The following is a 16,691-nucleotide window of genomic DNA, read 5'->3' on the forward strand; positions in this document are numbered from 1 at the left end:
CGCATGCGCAGTGAAGTATAGCTCTCCCCCACTCAACAAATAACGCATTATGATTTCCCCAATTTTAATGCTTGTCTTGGAAGAGTATTGCCGCTCTATATACCGCTCTCACATGCTGCTCTCTTTACCGTAAGTATAATTGTAGTAAGACAGTCATTTTCTTAAAAATTTTCCCTAGTCTTCGGCAGAGCGGCGTCTGACAGCAGGACTCCTTGTGCTTGACACACTGCAGATTCACAGCCACAAACTGGTACATTATGATGTGGCATGTAGGAGTCGTCCGGCGGCCATTTTAAAATGGCCAAACTTAACTCGATTTTAAATGCATGCACAAACTGAGCGAACCTTTGGGTAATGTACTACGGAGTAATCTGGGGGCAAGAATTGCAATACAATAAGTCTATTTTTAGTGTATACTGTCTCTTTAAAATAACTGTGAGACTAATATAGAAGCTATAATAGGAACTAATAAGCGCAGAGTGTGATCACTAAACTCCTGAGTTACCTTAGGGTCCCTTTCAAAGGTTTGGAAAATCAACAAGAATAGTTAAATTAATCAGGAGCGCTAGAAAGCTAAAAGCAATTGTCTAATGGTATTAATAAAGTGCCAAGTGTATGTGCAAAAGATTAATTGTGAAAATATTAATAAAGTGCAAAAAATTAAATGCTTTCAAATAGGTGAGGTTTAATTGATAGTTGTTTATCTGAAATATATTATAAAGTGAATAAGTGTAGCTATAAATCCAGACAGGTATATGTCTACTAGCATATGCCTCTATGGATTATTCAAAATATAAAGTGAAATGGTCCTCTGGCCAAATTTACAAAAATCAGTCTGTGATTTACAAACTGTGTATGGTGTTTAAAAAGTGCTTTAAGCTAAAATTAGGCGAAGGAAAACAGTGTCTTCATTGGTTATTAAAATTATAAATAATAAATCTATAAATACAGATTCAAATACTTAAATAGTGCGATGTGAGATTTAAAATACAGATTATCTACAGTTAATAAAAAAGTATCAAAACATTCGGATTGCATGTAATGGTGAAGGTAATAAATGCACAATGAATAAGAAGTTAGGCTCTGCCTAAAATTTAATCTGTTATAAACAAGTGCAAACATATCTTATTATTGCTAAAAACGGACGTCTCCGTGTAACATCAAAGTTAAAATTAAGGTTGCCACCACATATCAAAAAAGAGAGAGCCTAACTTCTTATTAGAAAAGATGTAACCATCAAGCCCGCTGATAAGGGCGGCGGGATTGTAGTGATGGACACAAGCTACTACAAATTAGAGGCCAATAGACTGTTAGGTGAGACCAAAACATATAAAAAATTAGAACTAAATCCAACTAACAAATTCGCAGCATGTCTTAAGAAATTGATAGGAAAGGGCAAAAGATTGGGCATACTTAATGAGAAGGAGGTGGAATTCCTGGACCCTACTTTTCCGAGGGTCCCGGTGTTCTACTTCCTTCCAAAAATTCACAAAAATTTAGAACAACCTCCAGGGAGACAGATTATCTCCGGGATTGGCTCTCTGTCATCAAATCTTTCACACTATGTAGACATTTACCTACAAAAATTTGTTAAGAAATTAGATTCTTATTTAAAAGACTCGACTGAGGTTTTAACTATTTTAAGGGATACAGTATGGGAAGAAAATCTGATTTTAGTCACTGGAGATATAACATCACTCTACACGGTGATAGATCATGCAAAGGGAATACAGGCTATCAGTAAATATTTAGATACGGATCCTGATATGATGATTGAACAAAAATAATTTTTACTCACAAGTATAGAGTTCATATTAAAAAATAATTATTTTATGCATGATAAGCAATTTTATTTACAAATCGAGGGTGCAGCTATGGGCACAAGGTTTGCACCCAGTTATGCCAATCTCTTTGTTGGAAATTGGGAAGAGTCCTTTTTCCAGATGCATGACTGTGGTGCAGACCTCGTGCTCTATAGACGGTACATCGATGATGTTCTACTGCTATGGAGGGGGACAGAAGAAAAATTACTTTGCCTCTTTAAAAACATGAACACTAATGACAGTGGCCTGAATTTCACTTTTAATTACAGTAAAGAAAAAATTGTGTTTTTAGATTTAGAAATTATGGTTATTAATAATTCAATACAAACGAAAACCCACTTTAAAGAAGTGGACTCCAATAGCTTTGTTCACGCTAATAGCTGTCATTTGCAACAGTGGAAAGATAATATCCCTGTTGGACAAAGTTTAAGGATAAGGAAAAACTGTTCTAGAATGTGTGACTTTGAGAATCAAATTGAGGTATTAATAGAAAAGTTCAAAGATAGAGGTTACAATGAAGACAATGTAAATAAAGCTGTAAAAAGAGCTACAGAAACAGAAGGAGATTCCCTACTCATTTATAAACAAAAAGATACCAAAGAGAATAAGGAAATAATTAATGTCCCATTTATTACAGATTTTAGTGCAGACCATGGCCTCATGAGAAAAATCCTCAATAAACATTGGGCCATACTTAGAGAAGATCCCATAATAGGAGATTCCCTCCCATCTAAACCTAAAATGATTTTTAAGAAAACAAAAAATTTTAAGTCCATTTTGGCACCTAGTATACCAAACCTGAAAAGCTTTACACAAAAAGACCTACAGGGAGAAAAAATTTCAGGTTTCTTTCCGTGCTACTCGTGTAAGGCCTGCAAACATAGTGACAAAAGAAGTACACTAAAGGTCCCAAAATCAGGAGAAGAAATTAAAATTAAAGAATGCATTAGATGCACTACCAAGGGAGTTATATATGCCCTTAAATGCACATGTGATTTAATTTACTTTGGGGAGACAAAAAGAATGGTCAAAGATAGAATAAGGGAGCACCTTCTGTGTATTGAAAAAGGAATTGATGACACCAATTTATATAAACATTTTAAATTAAAACATAAAGGTAGAACATCAGATCTTAAATATTGGGGAATATTACATGTGAAACAAAATTGGAGAGGTGGAAATATAGAAAAATTTCTTAAATTGAAAGAAGCAGAGTTCATTTACAAATATGAGACATTATTTCCAATAGGGCTGAACTCAGAACTTGATATTTCACCATTTCTGTTGGACTAACCCCATTTTAGATTTTTTTTTAATAATTTTTCATTAATTTTTTATTAATTTTTATTAATTTTTATTAATTTTTTATTAATTTTTAATAGTCTCTGGTTACTATTCCTTCACTCTTATATTAAATCATTGTAATCCCTTGTACGAGTCATTGTCCTGAGTAATAACAACAAGATTTAAGCTTATGAATTCATATTTATATTTAGATTTACTATCTTTATATATTACTAAAAGCATTCATTTATATGTATGAATTAATGCTCCTAGTCACAGAGCTATATTTATATTCTATATTTTATATCCAAAATTTTTATTAGATATGAATATCCTACATCTAATTAATTTATTTAGACATTTGTGTACTTTCTAAGAATTTTTTAATAATATAGGTTTTAATCGATATACTTCTAAGTATTAAAAATTCTTTTGCATTTGGAATTGTTGTATATTTATTTGCACATAAATTATTAGTAAGGTTGCCTAAATAGAGGTTTGCCAATACCACCTTATGAAATTGTCTAAACCACCTTAACTAATTTCATTGAACCAATAGAAAATTAGGAACACCTTTAAAAAGGTGCAACTGTTGGCAACACTTTCATCTTGAAAAAGCCCTGCACAGGGAGAAACGCGTTGATGTTAGTTGCCTATGAATTTTGTTGAACTTTGTTGCTACATTTGCAGTTTGAATTGATATTCTGCTTTCGAAAAACTTTACATTTCATAAATACTGCCTTGGTTAATGACTGGTTAACACAATCCGTGAAATAGCACCAGCACTTTCCATATAGGCACTAGCACTTTTAAAATAAAAGATTCTACATCTACTGCACATTTGGAGACTGTGTGCATCAGACCGGCTCTATTTTAAAGTAAGGTGAGACTATAGTACCTACACACCGCTGAGACTATTGTCCCCTTACAACGGACGATCTAATCAGTATCCTGCGTGCTCGTTGGCACTTAAGAGCGGATACTCCATTCAAAAGGATCACGGCAGTGAGAAATCTGACACTGCCCACCTAAGGACCAATCAGATTGTACTCTGCAGACAGCGCCTATAAAAAAGTGATGTCACTCCGCTACGGCAGTAATTTTCTATCTACTGGACTGACGGCTGAATTGTTTGGGGGTAAGTCAGAAAAATCCCCCCTCCAAACTGATTTCGTGGACTGATTACGGGTAAGATAAGATTTCCCGTTTATAACACAGACTGTTCAATTGGATATCCGGAATTTTCTGTTTTTAATGCCAATCTCTCTCTTTTTTGATATGTGGTGGCAACCTTAATTTTAACTTTGATGTTGCACGGAGACGTCCGTTTTTAGCAATAATAAGATTTGTTTGCACTTGTTTATAACAGATTAAATTTTAGGCAGAGCCTAACTTCTTATTCATTGTGCATTTATTACCTTCACCATTACATGCAATCCGAATGTTTTGATACTTTTTTATTAACTGTAGATAATCTGTATATTAAATCTCACATCGCACTATTTAAGTATTTGAATCTGTATTTATAGATTTATTATTTATAATTTTAATAACCAATGAAGACACTGTTTTCCTTCGCCTAATTTTAGCTTAAAGCACTTTTTAAACACCATACACAGTTTGTAAATCACAGACTGATTTTTGTAAATTTGGCCAGAGGACCATTTCACTTTATATTTTGAATAATCCATAGAGGCATATGCTAATAGACATATACCTGTCTGGATTTATAGCTACACTTATTCACTTTATAATATATTTCAGATAAACAACTATCAATTAAACCTCACCTATTTGAAAACATTTAATTTTTTGCACTTTATTAATATTTTCACAATTAATCTTTTGCACATACACTTGGCACTTTATTAATACCATTAGACAATTGCTTTTAGCTTTCTAGCGCTCCTGATTAATTTAACTATTCTTGTTAATATAGAAGCTACACTAACCCACTGCTGTCACTTTTGTCACCCGGACAGGTTTAAGGATGACGCCCCCAACCCACAAATAGACGATGAGCCAGCGGGCAGGCGAGGTGAGTGTTTTCCTTTCAAAAAATAAATGAACAGTTTGTATTAATTGTGGTTATACTAAAGGTACAATGTACTGTACAGTTGGTCTCCCCTTAATGTTTTTGGAATGACTTGTTATGCCAGAATCAAAGTATGCAATGCATGAGAAATGTCTCCTTTTTTAGGATTATTTTTGTATATGAATCAACTGTTTTTGTTCTTTGTCACCCAAATCCATTAAAATAAGCCGATCTTGCAGGGAAATCTGATCTCCTTATGTCATCACTTTCTATACACGCATGCTTCCTTTCAGTATAGGTGGAGAAACAACTGTCAAAAACAGCTTTTTCAAATGCCAAAATAATGGTAAATTAGCTATTTGTAAACAGTTTAATAGACTCCAGCTGGTAAAATGTATAATTGGGAACAAATTAAAGGGGAGAAAATGTTACACTACACTCTCCCTTAAAATGAGCCCCTTTTTCATTACTGACCCTTATTAACTACCTGTATGTTCAACCCCTTTGCAGGGCTCAACACCTTAAAGGGACAGTCTACACCAGAATTTTTATTGTTTTAAAAGATAGATAATCCCTTTATTACCCATTCCCTAGTTTTGCACAACCAACACCGTAATATAAATACACTTTTTACCTCTGTGATTATACTGTATCTAAGCCTCTGCAAACTGCCCCCTTATTTCAGTTTTTTTGACAGACTTGCATTTTAGCCAATCAGTGCTGACTCATAGGAACTTCACGTGCGTGAGCTCAATGTTATCTATATAAAACACATGAACTAACACCCTCTAGTGGTGAAAAACTGTCAAAATGAGAGAAGAGGTGGCATTCAAGGGCTTAGAAATTGGCATATGAACCTCCTAGGTTTAGCTTTCAACTAAGAATACCAAAAGAACAAAGCAAAATTGGTGATAAAAGTAAATTGGAAAATTGTTTAAAATTACATGATCTATCTGAATCATGAAAATTTATTTTGGACTAGACTGTCCCTTTAACAACTACAGGCGTACCCGCTACGATGTTGGTCATTCATATGTACCGTAAATAGAGCAGGTATTGCCTATGTCAGCAAGACCACTCTATATCTGCATGCTTCCGGAAGTGAGGTATGCAGTTCTAGCACAGCTTCTCCGCTTTCTGTGAAACTGCGCTAGTAAAACCCTCAACGAGTGAGGATGTACAGGGTACGTCGGTTGTTAAGGGGTTAAACACATAGTTAACCCTTTGAGTGCTTATGACGGCTCTGAGTCGTCAGAGTTTCCCACTGCTATTGACGGCTCAGAGCCGTCACTAGCACTCTCCCATCTTGATGGAGATCTGGGGCCTCCCACCCGCTCCTACCCCGGCGATCGGGCCTGCATAGTGACAGGCATCGCCTAGGCTTCACATTATGTGCGGTGACGTCACGCGTACCAACGTGATGACGTCACCGTGCAACTTTATTTATACTTAACAATGTTAAGAATAGGGGCATGCTGCCTAGAAGCCTGTATCTCAGGCATCTAAGCAGCTATATACCCCAAGACCCACCATTGGAAAGGTAATCACCTAACCTTTCCAACAGTGTAAAAAATGTTGTTCAAAAAATAAAAAATAAATAAAAAAATCTTAATTTAAAAATATGAGGGCCTGGCATGATGGCATCTTGATGCGCTGCGCTTACCTACACTTAAATGGACAGGAAACCACCAATTTTTTTTCAGGATTCAGATAGAACAAACAATTTTAAATAACTTTTCTTCTGTTATGTGTGATCAGTCCACGGGTCATCATTACTTCTGGGATATAACTCCTCCCCAACAGGAAATGCAAGAGGATTCACCCAGCAGAGCTGCATATAGCTCCTCCCCTCTACGTCACTCCCAGTCATTCTCTTGCACCCAACGACTAGATAGGATGTGTGAGAGGACTATGGTGATTATACTTAGTTTTTATAACTTCAATCAAAAGTTTGTTATTTTACAATAGCACCGGAGCGTGTTATTACCTCTCTGGCAGAGTTTGAAGAAGAATCTACCAGAGTTTTTACTATGATTTTAACCGGAGTAGTTAAGATCATATTGCTGTTTCTCGGCCATCTGAGGGAGGTAAAAGCTTCAGATCAGGGGACAGCGGGCAGATGAATCTGCATTGAGGTATGTAGCAGTTTTTATTTTCTGAATGGAATTGATGAGAAAATCCTGCCATACCGTTATAATGACATGTATGTATACTCTACACTTCAGTATTCTGGGGATGGTATTTCACCGGAATTACTCTGTTAAAAGTACATTAAACCTTTTAATAGGTATTTATCATGTTAAACGTTTTTGCTGGAATGTAGAATCGTTTGCATTTTCTGAGGTACTGAGTGAATAAATATTTGGGCATTATTTTTCCACTTGGCAGTTGCTTGTTTTAATTGTGACAGTTTCGTTTCTCTCTCACTGCTGTGTGTGAGGGGGAGGGGCCGTTTTTGGCGCTCTTTGCTACGCATCAAAAATTTCCAGTCAGTTACTCTTGTATTTCCTGCATGATCCGGTTCATCTCTAACAGAACTCAGGGGTCTTCAAACTTCTTTGGAGGGAGGTAGATTCTCTCAGCAGAGCTGTGAGACTTATATATTGACTGTGATTAAAAACGTTGCTCTGTAATTTTTATGTTTCAAATTTAATTATTGTTAATTTACTAATGGGAACAAACCTTTGCTAAAAGTTGTGTTGTTTTTAAGGATTGATGCTATAACTGTCTTTCAGTTCATTATTTCAACTGTCATTTAATCGTTTAGTGTTTCTTTGAGGCACAGTACGTTTTTGTTAAATAAGATTGTAACCAAGTTGCAAGTTTATTGCTAGTGTGTTATTTGTTCCAATGCCAAGGTGGAGCCCAATAGAAATTTATGTACTAACTGTATTGATGCTACTTTAAATAAAAGCCAATCTGTACAAATTGAACAAATTTCACCAAACAGCGAGGGGAGAGTTATGCCGTCTAACTCGCCTCACGTGTCAGTACCTGCATCTCCCGCCAGGGAGGTGCGTGATAATATGGCGCCTAGTACATCTGGGCGGCCATTACAGATAACATTACAGGATATGGCTACTGTTATGACTGAAGTTTTGGCTAAATTACCAGAACTAAGAGGCAAGCGTGATCACTCTGGGGTGAGAACAGAGTGCGCTGATAATACTAGGGCCATGTCTGATACTGCGTCACAGCTTGCAGAGCATGAGGACGGAGAGCTTCATTCTGTGGGTGACGGTTCTGATCCAAACAGATTGGATTCAGATATTTCAAATTTTAAATTTAAATTGGAAAACCTCCGTGTTTTACTAGGGGAGGTTTTAGCGGCTCTTAATGATTGTAACACTGTTGCAATACCAGAGAAATTGTGTAGGTTGGATAAATACTTTGCGGTACCGGCGAGTACTGACGTTTTTCCTATACCTAAGAGACTAACTGAAATTGTTACTAAGGAGTGGGATAGACCCGGTGTGCCGTTCTCACCCCCTCCTATATTTAGAAAGATGTTTCCAATAGACGCCACCACACGGGACTTATGGCAAACGGTCCCTAAGGTGGAGGGAGCAGTTTCTACTTTAGCTAAGCGTACCACTATCCCGGTGGAGGATAGCTGTGCTTTTTCAGATCCAATGGATAAAAAATTAGAGGGTTACCTTAAGAAAATGTTTGTTCAACAAGGTTTTATATTGCAACCCCTTGCATGCATCGCGCCGATTTCGGCTGCGGCAGCATTTTGGATTGAGTCTCTGGAAGAGAACCTTAGTTCAACTACGCTGGACGACATTACGGACAGGCTTAGAGTCCTTAAACTAGCTAATTCATTCATTTCGGAGGCCGTAGTACATTTAACCAAACTTACGGCTAAGAACTCAGGATTCGCCATTCAGGCACGTAGGGCGCTGTGGCTAAAATCCTGGTCAGCTGATGTAACTTCTAAGTCCAAATTACTTAATATACCTTTCAAGGGGCAAACTTTATTTGGGCCCGGTTTGAAAGAAATTATCGCTGACATCACAGGAGGTAAGGGCCACGCCCTGCCTCAAGACAAAGCCAAAGCTAAGGCTAGACAGTCTAATTATCGTCCCTTTCGGAATTTCAAAGCAGGAACAGCATCAACTTCCACTGCACCAAAACAGGAAGGAGCTGTTGCTCGTTACAGACAAGGCTGGAAACCTAACCAGTCCTGGAACAAGGGCAAGCAGGCCAGGAAACCTGCTGCTGCCCCAAAGACAGCATGAACCGAGGGCCCCCGATCCGGGACCGGATCTAGTGGGGGGCAGACTCTCTCTCTTCGCCCAGGCTTGGGCAAGAGATGTTCAGGATCCCTGGGCGCTAGAGATCATATCTCAGGGATACCTTCTAGACTTCAAATTCTCTCCCCCAAGAGGGAGATTTCATCTGTCAAGGTTGTCAACAAACCAGATAAAGAAAGAAGCGTTTCTACGCTGTGTACAAGATCTGTTATTAATGGGAGTGATCCATCCGGTTCCGCGGTCGGAACAAGGACAAGGGTTTTACTCAAACCTGTTTGTGGTTCCCAAGAAAGAGGGAACTTTCAGGCCAATCTTGGATTTAAAGATCCTAAACAAATTCCTAAGAGTTCCATCGTTCAAAATGGAAACTATTCGGACAATCTTACCCATGATCCAAAAGGGTCAGTACATGACCACAGTGGATTTAAAGGATGCTTACCTTCACATACCGATTCACAAAGATCATTACCGGTATCTAAGGTTTGCCTTCTTAGACAGGCATTACCAGTTTGTAGCTCTTCCATTCGGATTGGCTACGGCTCCAAGAATCTTCACAAAGGTTCTGGGTGCCCTTCTGGCGGTACTAAGACCGCAAGGAATTTCGGTAGCTCCATACCTAGACGACATTCTGATACAAGCTTCAAGCTTTCAAACTGCCAAGTCTCATACAGAGTTAGTTCTGGCATTTCTAAGGTCGCATGGATGGAAAGTGAACGAAAAGAAGAGTTCTCTTTTTCCTCTCACAAGAGTTCCATTCTTGGGGACTCTTATAGATTCTGTAGAAATGAAGATTTATCTGACAGAAGACAGATTAACAAAGCTTCTAAATGCATGCCGTGTCCTTCATTCCATTCAACTCCCGTCAGTAGCTCAATGCATGGAGGTGATCGGCTTAATGGTAGCAGCAATGGACATAGTTCCCTTTGCACGTCTACATCTCAGACCGCTGCAATTGTGCATGCTGAGTCAGTGGAATGGGGATTACTCAGACTTGTCCCCTACTCTGAATCTGGATCAAGAGACCAGAAACTCTCTTCTATGGTGGCTTTCTCGGCCACATCTGTCCAGGGGGATGCCATTCAGCAGGCCGGACTGGACAATTGTAACAACAGACGCCAGCCTACTAGGTTGGGGCGCTGTCTGGAATTCTCTGAAGGCTCAGGGACAATGGAATCAGGAGGAAAGTCTCCTGCCAATAAACATTCTGGAATTGAGAGCAGTTCTCCATGCCCTTCTGGCTTGGCCCCAGTTAAAAACTCGGGGGTTCATCAGGTTTCAGTCGGACAACATCACGACTGTAGCTTACATCAACCATCAAGGAGGGACAAGAAGCTCCCTAGCAATGATGGAAGTATCAAAGATAATTCGCTGGGCAGAGTCTCACTCTTGCCACCTGTCAGCAATCCACATCCCGGGAGTGGAGAACTGGGAGGCGGATTTCTTGAGTCGCCAGACTTTTCATCCGGGGGAGTGGGAACTTCATCCGGAGGTCTTTGCCCAAATACTTCGACGTTGGGGCAAACCAGAGATAGATCTCATGGCGTCTCGCCAGAACGCCAAACTTCCTCGCTACGGGTCCAGATCCAGGGATCCGGGAGCGGTTCTGATAGATGCTTTGACAGCACCTTGGAACTTCGGGATGGCTTATGTGTTTCCACCCTTCCCGCTGCTCCCTCTATTGATTGCCAAAATCAAACAGGAGAGAGCATCAGTGATTCTAATAGCGCCTGCATGGCCACGCAGGACTTGGTATGCAGATCTAGTGGACATGTCATCCTGTCCGCCTTGGTCTCTACCTCTAAGACAGGACCTTCTGATACAGGGTCCATTCAAACATCAAAATCTAACTTCTCTGAAGCTGACTGCTTGGAAATTGAACGCTTGATTTTATCAAAACGTGGTTTTTCTGAGTCGGTTATTGATACCCTGATACAGGCTAGGAAGCCTGTTACCAGAAGGATTTACCATAAGATATGGCGTAAATACCTATACTGGTGCGAATCCAAAGGTTACTCCTGGAGTAAGGTTAGGATTCCTAGGATATTGTCCTTTCTACAAGAAGGTTTAGAAAAGGGTTTATCGGCTAGCTCATTAAAGGGACAGATCTCAGCTCTGTCCATCTTGTTACACAGGCGTCTGTCAGAAAATCCAGACGTCCAGGCCTTTTGTCAGGCTTTAGCTAGGATCAAGCCTGTGTTTAAAACTGTTGCTCCGCCATGGAGTTTAAACTTAGTTCTTAACGTTTTACAGGGGGTTCCGTTTGAACCCCTTCATTCCATTGATATAAAATTGTTATCTTGGAAAGTTCTGTTTTTAATGGCTATTTCCTCGGCTCGAAGAGTCTCTGAGTTATCAGCCTTACATTGTGATTCTCCTTATCTGATTTTTCACTCAGACAAGGTAGTTCTGCGTACTAAACCTGGGTTCTTACCTAAGGTAGTCACTAACAGGAATATCAATCAAGAGATTGTTGTTCCATCCTTGTGTCCAAATCCTTCTTCAAAGAAGGAACGTCTTCTACACAATCTGGATGTAGTTCGTGCCCTCAAGTTCTACTTGCAGGCAACTAAGGATTTTCGACAAACGTCTTCCCTGTTTGTCGTGTACTCTGGTCAGAGGAGAGGTCATAAGGCTTCGGCTACCTCTCTCTCCTTCTGGCTTCGTAGCATAATTCGTTTAGCCTATGAGACTGCTGGATAGCAGCCTCCTGAAAGAATTACAGCTCATTCTACTAGAGCTGTGGCTTCCACTTGGGCCTTTAAGAATGAGGCCTCTGTTGAACAGATTTGCAAGGCTGCAACTTGGTCTTCGCTTCATACTTTTTCCAAATTTTACAAATTTGACACTTTTGCTTCTTCGGAGGCTATTTTTGGGAGAAAGGTTCTTCAGGCAGTGGTTCCTTCTGTATAATGATCCTGCCTATCCCTCCCGTCATCCGTGTACTTTTGCTTTGGTATTGGTATCCCAGAAGTAATGATGACCCGTGGACTGATCACACATAACAGAAGAAAACATAATTTATGCTTACCTGATAAATTCCTTTCTTCTGTTGTGTGATCAGTCCACGGCCCGCCCTGTTTTAAGGCAGGTAAATATCTTTTAAATTATACTCCAGTCACCACTTCACCCTTGGTTTCTCCTTTCTCGTTGATTCTTGGTCGAATGACTGGGAGTGACGTAGAGGGGAGGAGCTATATGCAGCTCTGCTGGGTGAATCCTCTTGCATTTCCTGTTGGGGAGGAGTTATATCCCAGAAGTAATGATGACCCGTGGACTGATCACACAACAGAAGAAAGGAATTTATCAGGTAAGCATAAATTATGTTTTCTATTTACTTCCATTATTAAATTTGCTTCATTCTCTTGTTATCCTTTGCTTAAGTAACAGCATTCTACTACTGGCAGCTAGCTGAACATATCTAGTTAGCCAATCCCAAGAGACAAATGTGTGCAAGCACCAATCAGCAGCTAGGCTCCACTAGTGTACTATATGTGCGTATTCTTTTTTCAACAAGGGATACCACGAGAATAAAGCACATTTGAAAATAGAAGTAAATTTAAAAGTGTATTAATGCTGTCATCGTTTTCATCTGTCTGTTACTAGTGGTTACTCCTGGTCCTGGTGTGGTGAGTTACCTCAGCAATACTGTAGTCTATTTTATATTGTCTGTGGGGGTATATTATTTCATTTAGTATTTCAATTCTTTGGGAATTTAATTTTTTTTTTTTTTTTTTTCCTAAGATGGACTCAGACCAAAATTTAGAAGTTCATTTTAAAAAATGTTTGCTTTGTTTGGAGGCTCAGATAGTGCCCCCTGTGCAATTTTTGTTTTTCATGTTTAAATAAGTCTTTAACATTTTTAAAGACCAGATTTCCCTTCCTGAGTCTCTCAGGATAATGTTGTCCATGTCATGCCTCTACACTCCCCTCGAATGTCCCATACTGTTTCACAAGAAGTGCCCTGCGGTTCCTCTCAACATCCTCCTGGGTGTGTTTATTTACCAGCGGATTTTGCTGCGCAGATAACATCTGCTTTTTTGGCAGCATTATCAGCCTTTCTCTTTGCTGGTAAGCGACAGAGGAAAACCAAAAATATATCTGTTAAGAGTTTTGATTCTGCTAAGGCTGCGCTAGTCAGTTTTTCTAAGTTAGCTGACGAACATGATACCTTAGTGGCGTCTGTGGGTGAGTTGTCAGATTCTCATACTGTAGTAACCAATTCTGCAGATTCAGAGGAGATTAATTTCAGATTTAAATTAGAATACCTCCGGGTACTATTGAAGGAGGTTCTTGCTACTTTGGAAGAGTCTGATGCGTCTGTTGCTGAGAATCCAAAGAGGTCTAGTAAACTTAACAGGGTATATGATGATCCTTCCTCTGTGGAAGTGTTTCCTGTTCCAGACCATATGGCAGAGCAGCTATCATAGCTCAGGAATGGGATAAATCAGGGATTCCTTTTTCCCCATCCCCTGTTTTTAAAAAGATGTTTCCTGTTGCTGATTCTATACATGACTCGTGGTGCACAGTGCCCAAGGTAGAGGGAGCTATCTCTACTCTTTGCCAAGAGAACTACTATTCCTATTGAAGATAGTTGTTCTTTCAATGATCCCATGGATAAGAAGCTTGAGGCTTTTTTTTTTTTTTAAAGAAGATGTACAGTAATCGGGGATTACAGTGGCAGCCTGTTGCTAGTATTGCTACAGTTGCGGGGGCAGCATCTTATTGGTGCGGTGACTTATTTGATCTAATCTGAGGAGACTACTATAGAGGAGATGCAAGACAGGATCAAGGCTCTCAATACCTTTATTTGTGATTCCAACATGCAAGTTCTTAGACTAGGAGCTAAGATTTCTGGTTTCACTGTTTTAGCTCATAGAGCTCTAAAGTGAAAATCTTGGTCTGCAGATGTCACATCCAAGTCCAAGCTTTTGTCTTTGCCTTATAAAGGTAAAACCTTGTTTGATCCAGGTCTGGCTGAAATAATTTCTGAAATTACAGGTGGAAAGGGCTCTTTCCCACCTCAGGGTAAAAAGAAAAGTCCTAAGGGTCGCCAGAATTCTAATTTTCTTTCTTTTCGTAACTTTAAGGGACAAAAATCTTCCTCTTCCAAGCCTGAACATTCCAAGTCTTCTTGGAGGTCCAGTCAGCCTTGAAATAAAAGAAAGCACGCCAAGAAGCCTTCTGCTGATTCAAAATCGGCATGAAGGGACCGCCCCCAATCCTGTATTGGCTCAAGTCGGGGGCAGGCTCTCTTTTTTTCGGCAGGCTTGGATACGCGATGTTCCGGTTCCTTGGGCCATAGACATAGTGTCCCACGGTTACAGAATAGGATTCAAATCCTGTCCTCCCAGGGGCAGATTCCACCTGTTAAGGTTATCTGCGGATCAGATAAAGAGAGAAGCCTTCTTAAGCTGCGTAAAGGATCTATCTTCCCTGGGAGTGATTGTTCCAGTTCCCCTATAGGAACAGGGCCTAGGATTCTATTCAGATCTGTTTATAGTTCCCATAAAGGAGGGCACTTTCCGTCCCATTATGGACCTAAAGTGTCTCAACCAATTCCTCAAGGTTCTGTCCTTCAAAATGGAGACCATCCGTTCCATTCTTCCTTTGATCCAAGAGAGTCAGTTCATGACGACCATAGATCTGAAAGATGCGTATCTTCATGTTCCCATTCACAGGGATCATTACCAGTATCTGAGGTTTGTTTTTCTGGACAAACATTTCCAGTTTGTTGGCCTTGCTACAGCTCCCAGAATTTTCACAACGGTTCTGGGGGCTCTTCTGGCAGTGGTCAGGTCTCAGGGAATTGCTGTGGTGCCTTACCTGGATGACATCTTGGTTCAAGCGTCATCTTTTCATCTAGCAAGATCTTATACAGAGTTGTTGTCTATTCTATGTTTCCACGGATGGAAAGTAAATCTGGGAAAGAGTTCCCTAGTACCAGATTCAAGGGTGTGTTTCTTATAAACAATTATAGATTCCCTGTCCATGAAGATTTTTCTGACGGACGTCAGAAAATCCAAACTTCTTGATTCGTGCATTTCTCTCCAGTCTGCTATTCGTCCATCAGTGGCTCAATGCATGTAGGTGATTGGTCTGATGGTTGCCTCCATGGACATCATTCCTTTTGCTTGGTTCCATCTGAGACCTCTGCAGTTATGCATGCTTAGTCAATGGAACGGAGACCACTCAGATCTCTCGCAGAGGATAGATCTGGATCCCCTAACAAGAGACTCCCTCTTGTGGTGGATTTTGCAGGACCATCTAGCTTGTGGCACATATTTCCTGAGACCTTCCTGAGTGATTGACAACGGATGCCAGTCTGTTAGGCTGGGGAACATTTTGGGGCTTGTTTAAAGCACAGGGCCTGTGGACTCAGGAGGAGTCTTCTCTTCCTATAAACTTCTTACAGTTGAGAGCAATCTTCAATGCCTTGACAGCTTGACCCCCACTAGCCTTGGTCTGGTTTATCAGATTCCAGTCGGACAACATCACCTCGGTATGCACCTTTTTGCCTCTTGTATTTTCTGAGATCTTACTCGGAAGGCCCAGGTGCTCAGGCTGTGACTGAGCTGCCATGGTTTATCATCTACAGTGGATACTGTCGGGACTCCCAAGCCCTCGACCAAGGGGTATATACCTGATCCACAGTACACACGGACACTTTGGTCCTATAAGGGTCTGGTAGAGAATTTGTCTCAACTCCTGCGGGAGCGAGTCTGTTGGTTGACTACCTAATGGCCCTCATATGGGTCTCAGATCAGTTAAGTGATGGCCAAGTGTCCGGTTTGCACTTACGGGAGAGGTTATACTTATCTCTGGGTGAGAACCTGGAATGGTGGTAGATGCCATGGCTGTTGATTCTGGGAAGATTTCTGAAGGGGATCCTTCAGTTGCCTTTGAGAAGGACTTTGCGTCTGTTGAGACTCCGGTGATTCCCAGCTTTCTGGGTTTAGCTAACGACTACGTCAGGGAAGCTATTCTGCACATTGTTCTTATCTCTGTGAGGATTTCTAGTGTTGCTGATTTAGCTCGACGAGCCCTGTGGGTTCTGTCGCAACAGGGGGAATATGTTCCCCAACATGGCCCTTTAGCGTCGTCCATCAGAGGCAGGACTTTAGTTGGTCAGACTTTAAAGGACCCTGTCAATCCAGTTAGGGGTTACAGTGGGGTTTCCCTTGGTCAGTGTCCAGCAGGTAATCCGGTGGAGAGGTGCGCAAACGTTTTTGAGTGGGGCTGCTCTGAGGATCACCATGAGTCTGCTAGTCATATTGAGGGAGTTAAACCTGATTG

The 16,691-nt window shown here is 40.2% G+C and overlaps 1 protein-coding gene across 3 annotated transcripts in view; it reads left to right on the forward strand.

The window, feature by feature from the left end:
- The window catches only part of CCDC9 (coiled-coil domain containing 9), a 453,629-nt gene that overhangs the window by 125,640 nt on the left and 311,298 nt on the right, over positions 1 to 16,691 (forward strand). For all 3 annotated transcript variants that reach the window (XM_053721824.1, XM_053721823.1, XM_053721825.1), the window contains exon 9: positions 5,090 to 5,145. In XM_053721824.1, coding sequence (XP_053577799.1) covers positions 5,090 to 5,145 — 56 coding nt within the window. The remainder of the gene's footprint in view (positions 1 to 5,089; positions 5,146 to 16,691) is intronic.

Source organism: Bombina bombina, chromosome 7 (genome assembly GCF_027579735.1).
Source record: "Bombina bombina isolate aBomBom1 chromosome 7, aBomBom1.pri, whole genome shotgun sequence".
NCBI classification, from domain to species: Eukaryota; Metazoa; Chordata; class Amphibia; order Anura; family Bombinatoridae; genus Bombina; species Bombina bombina.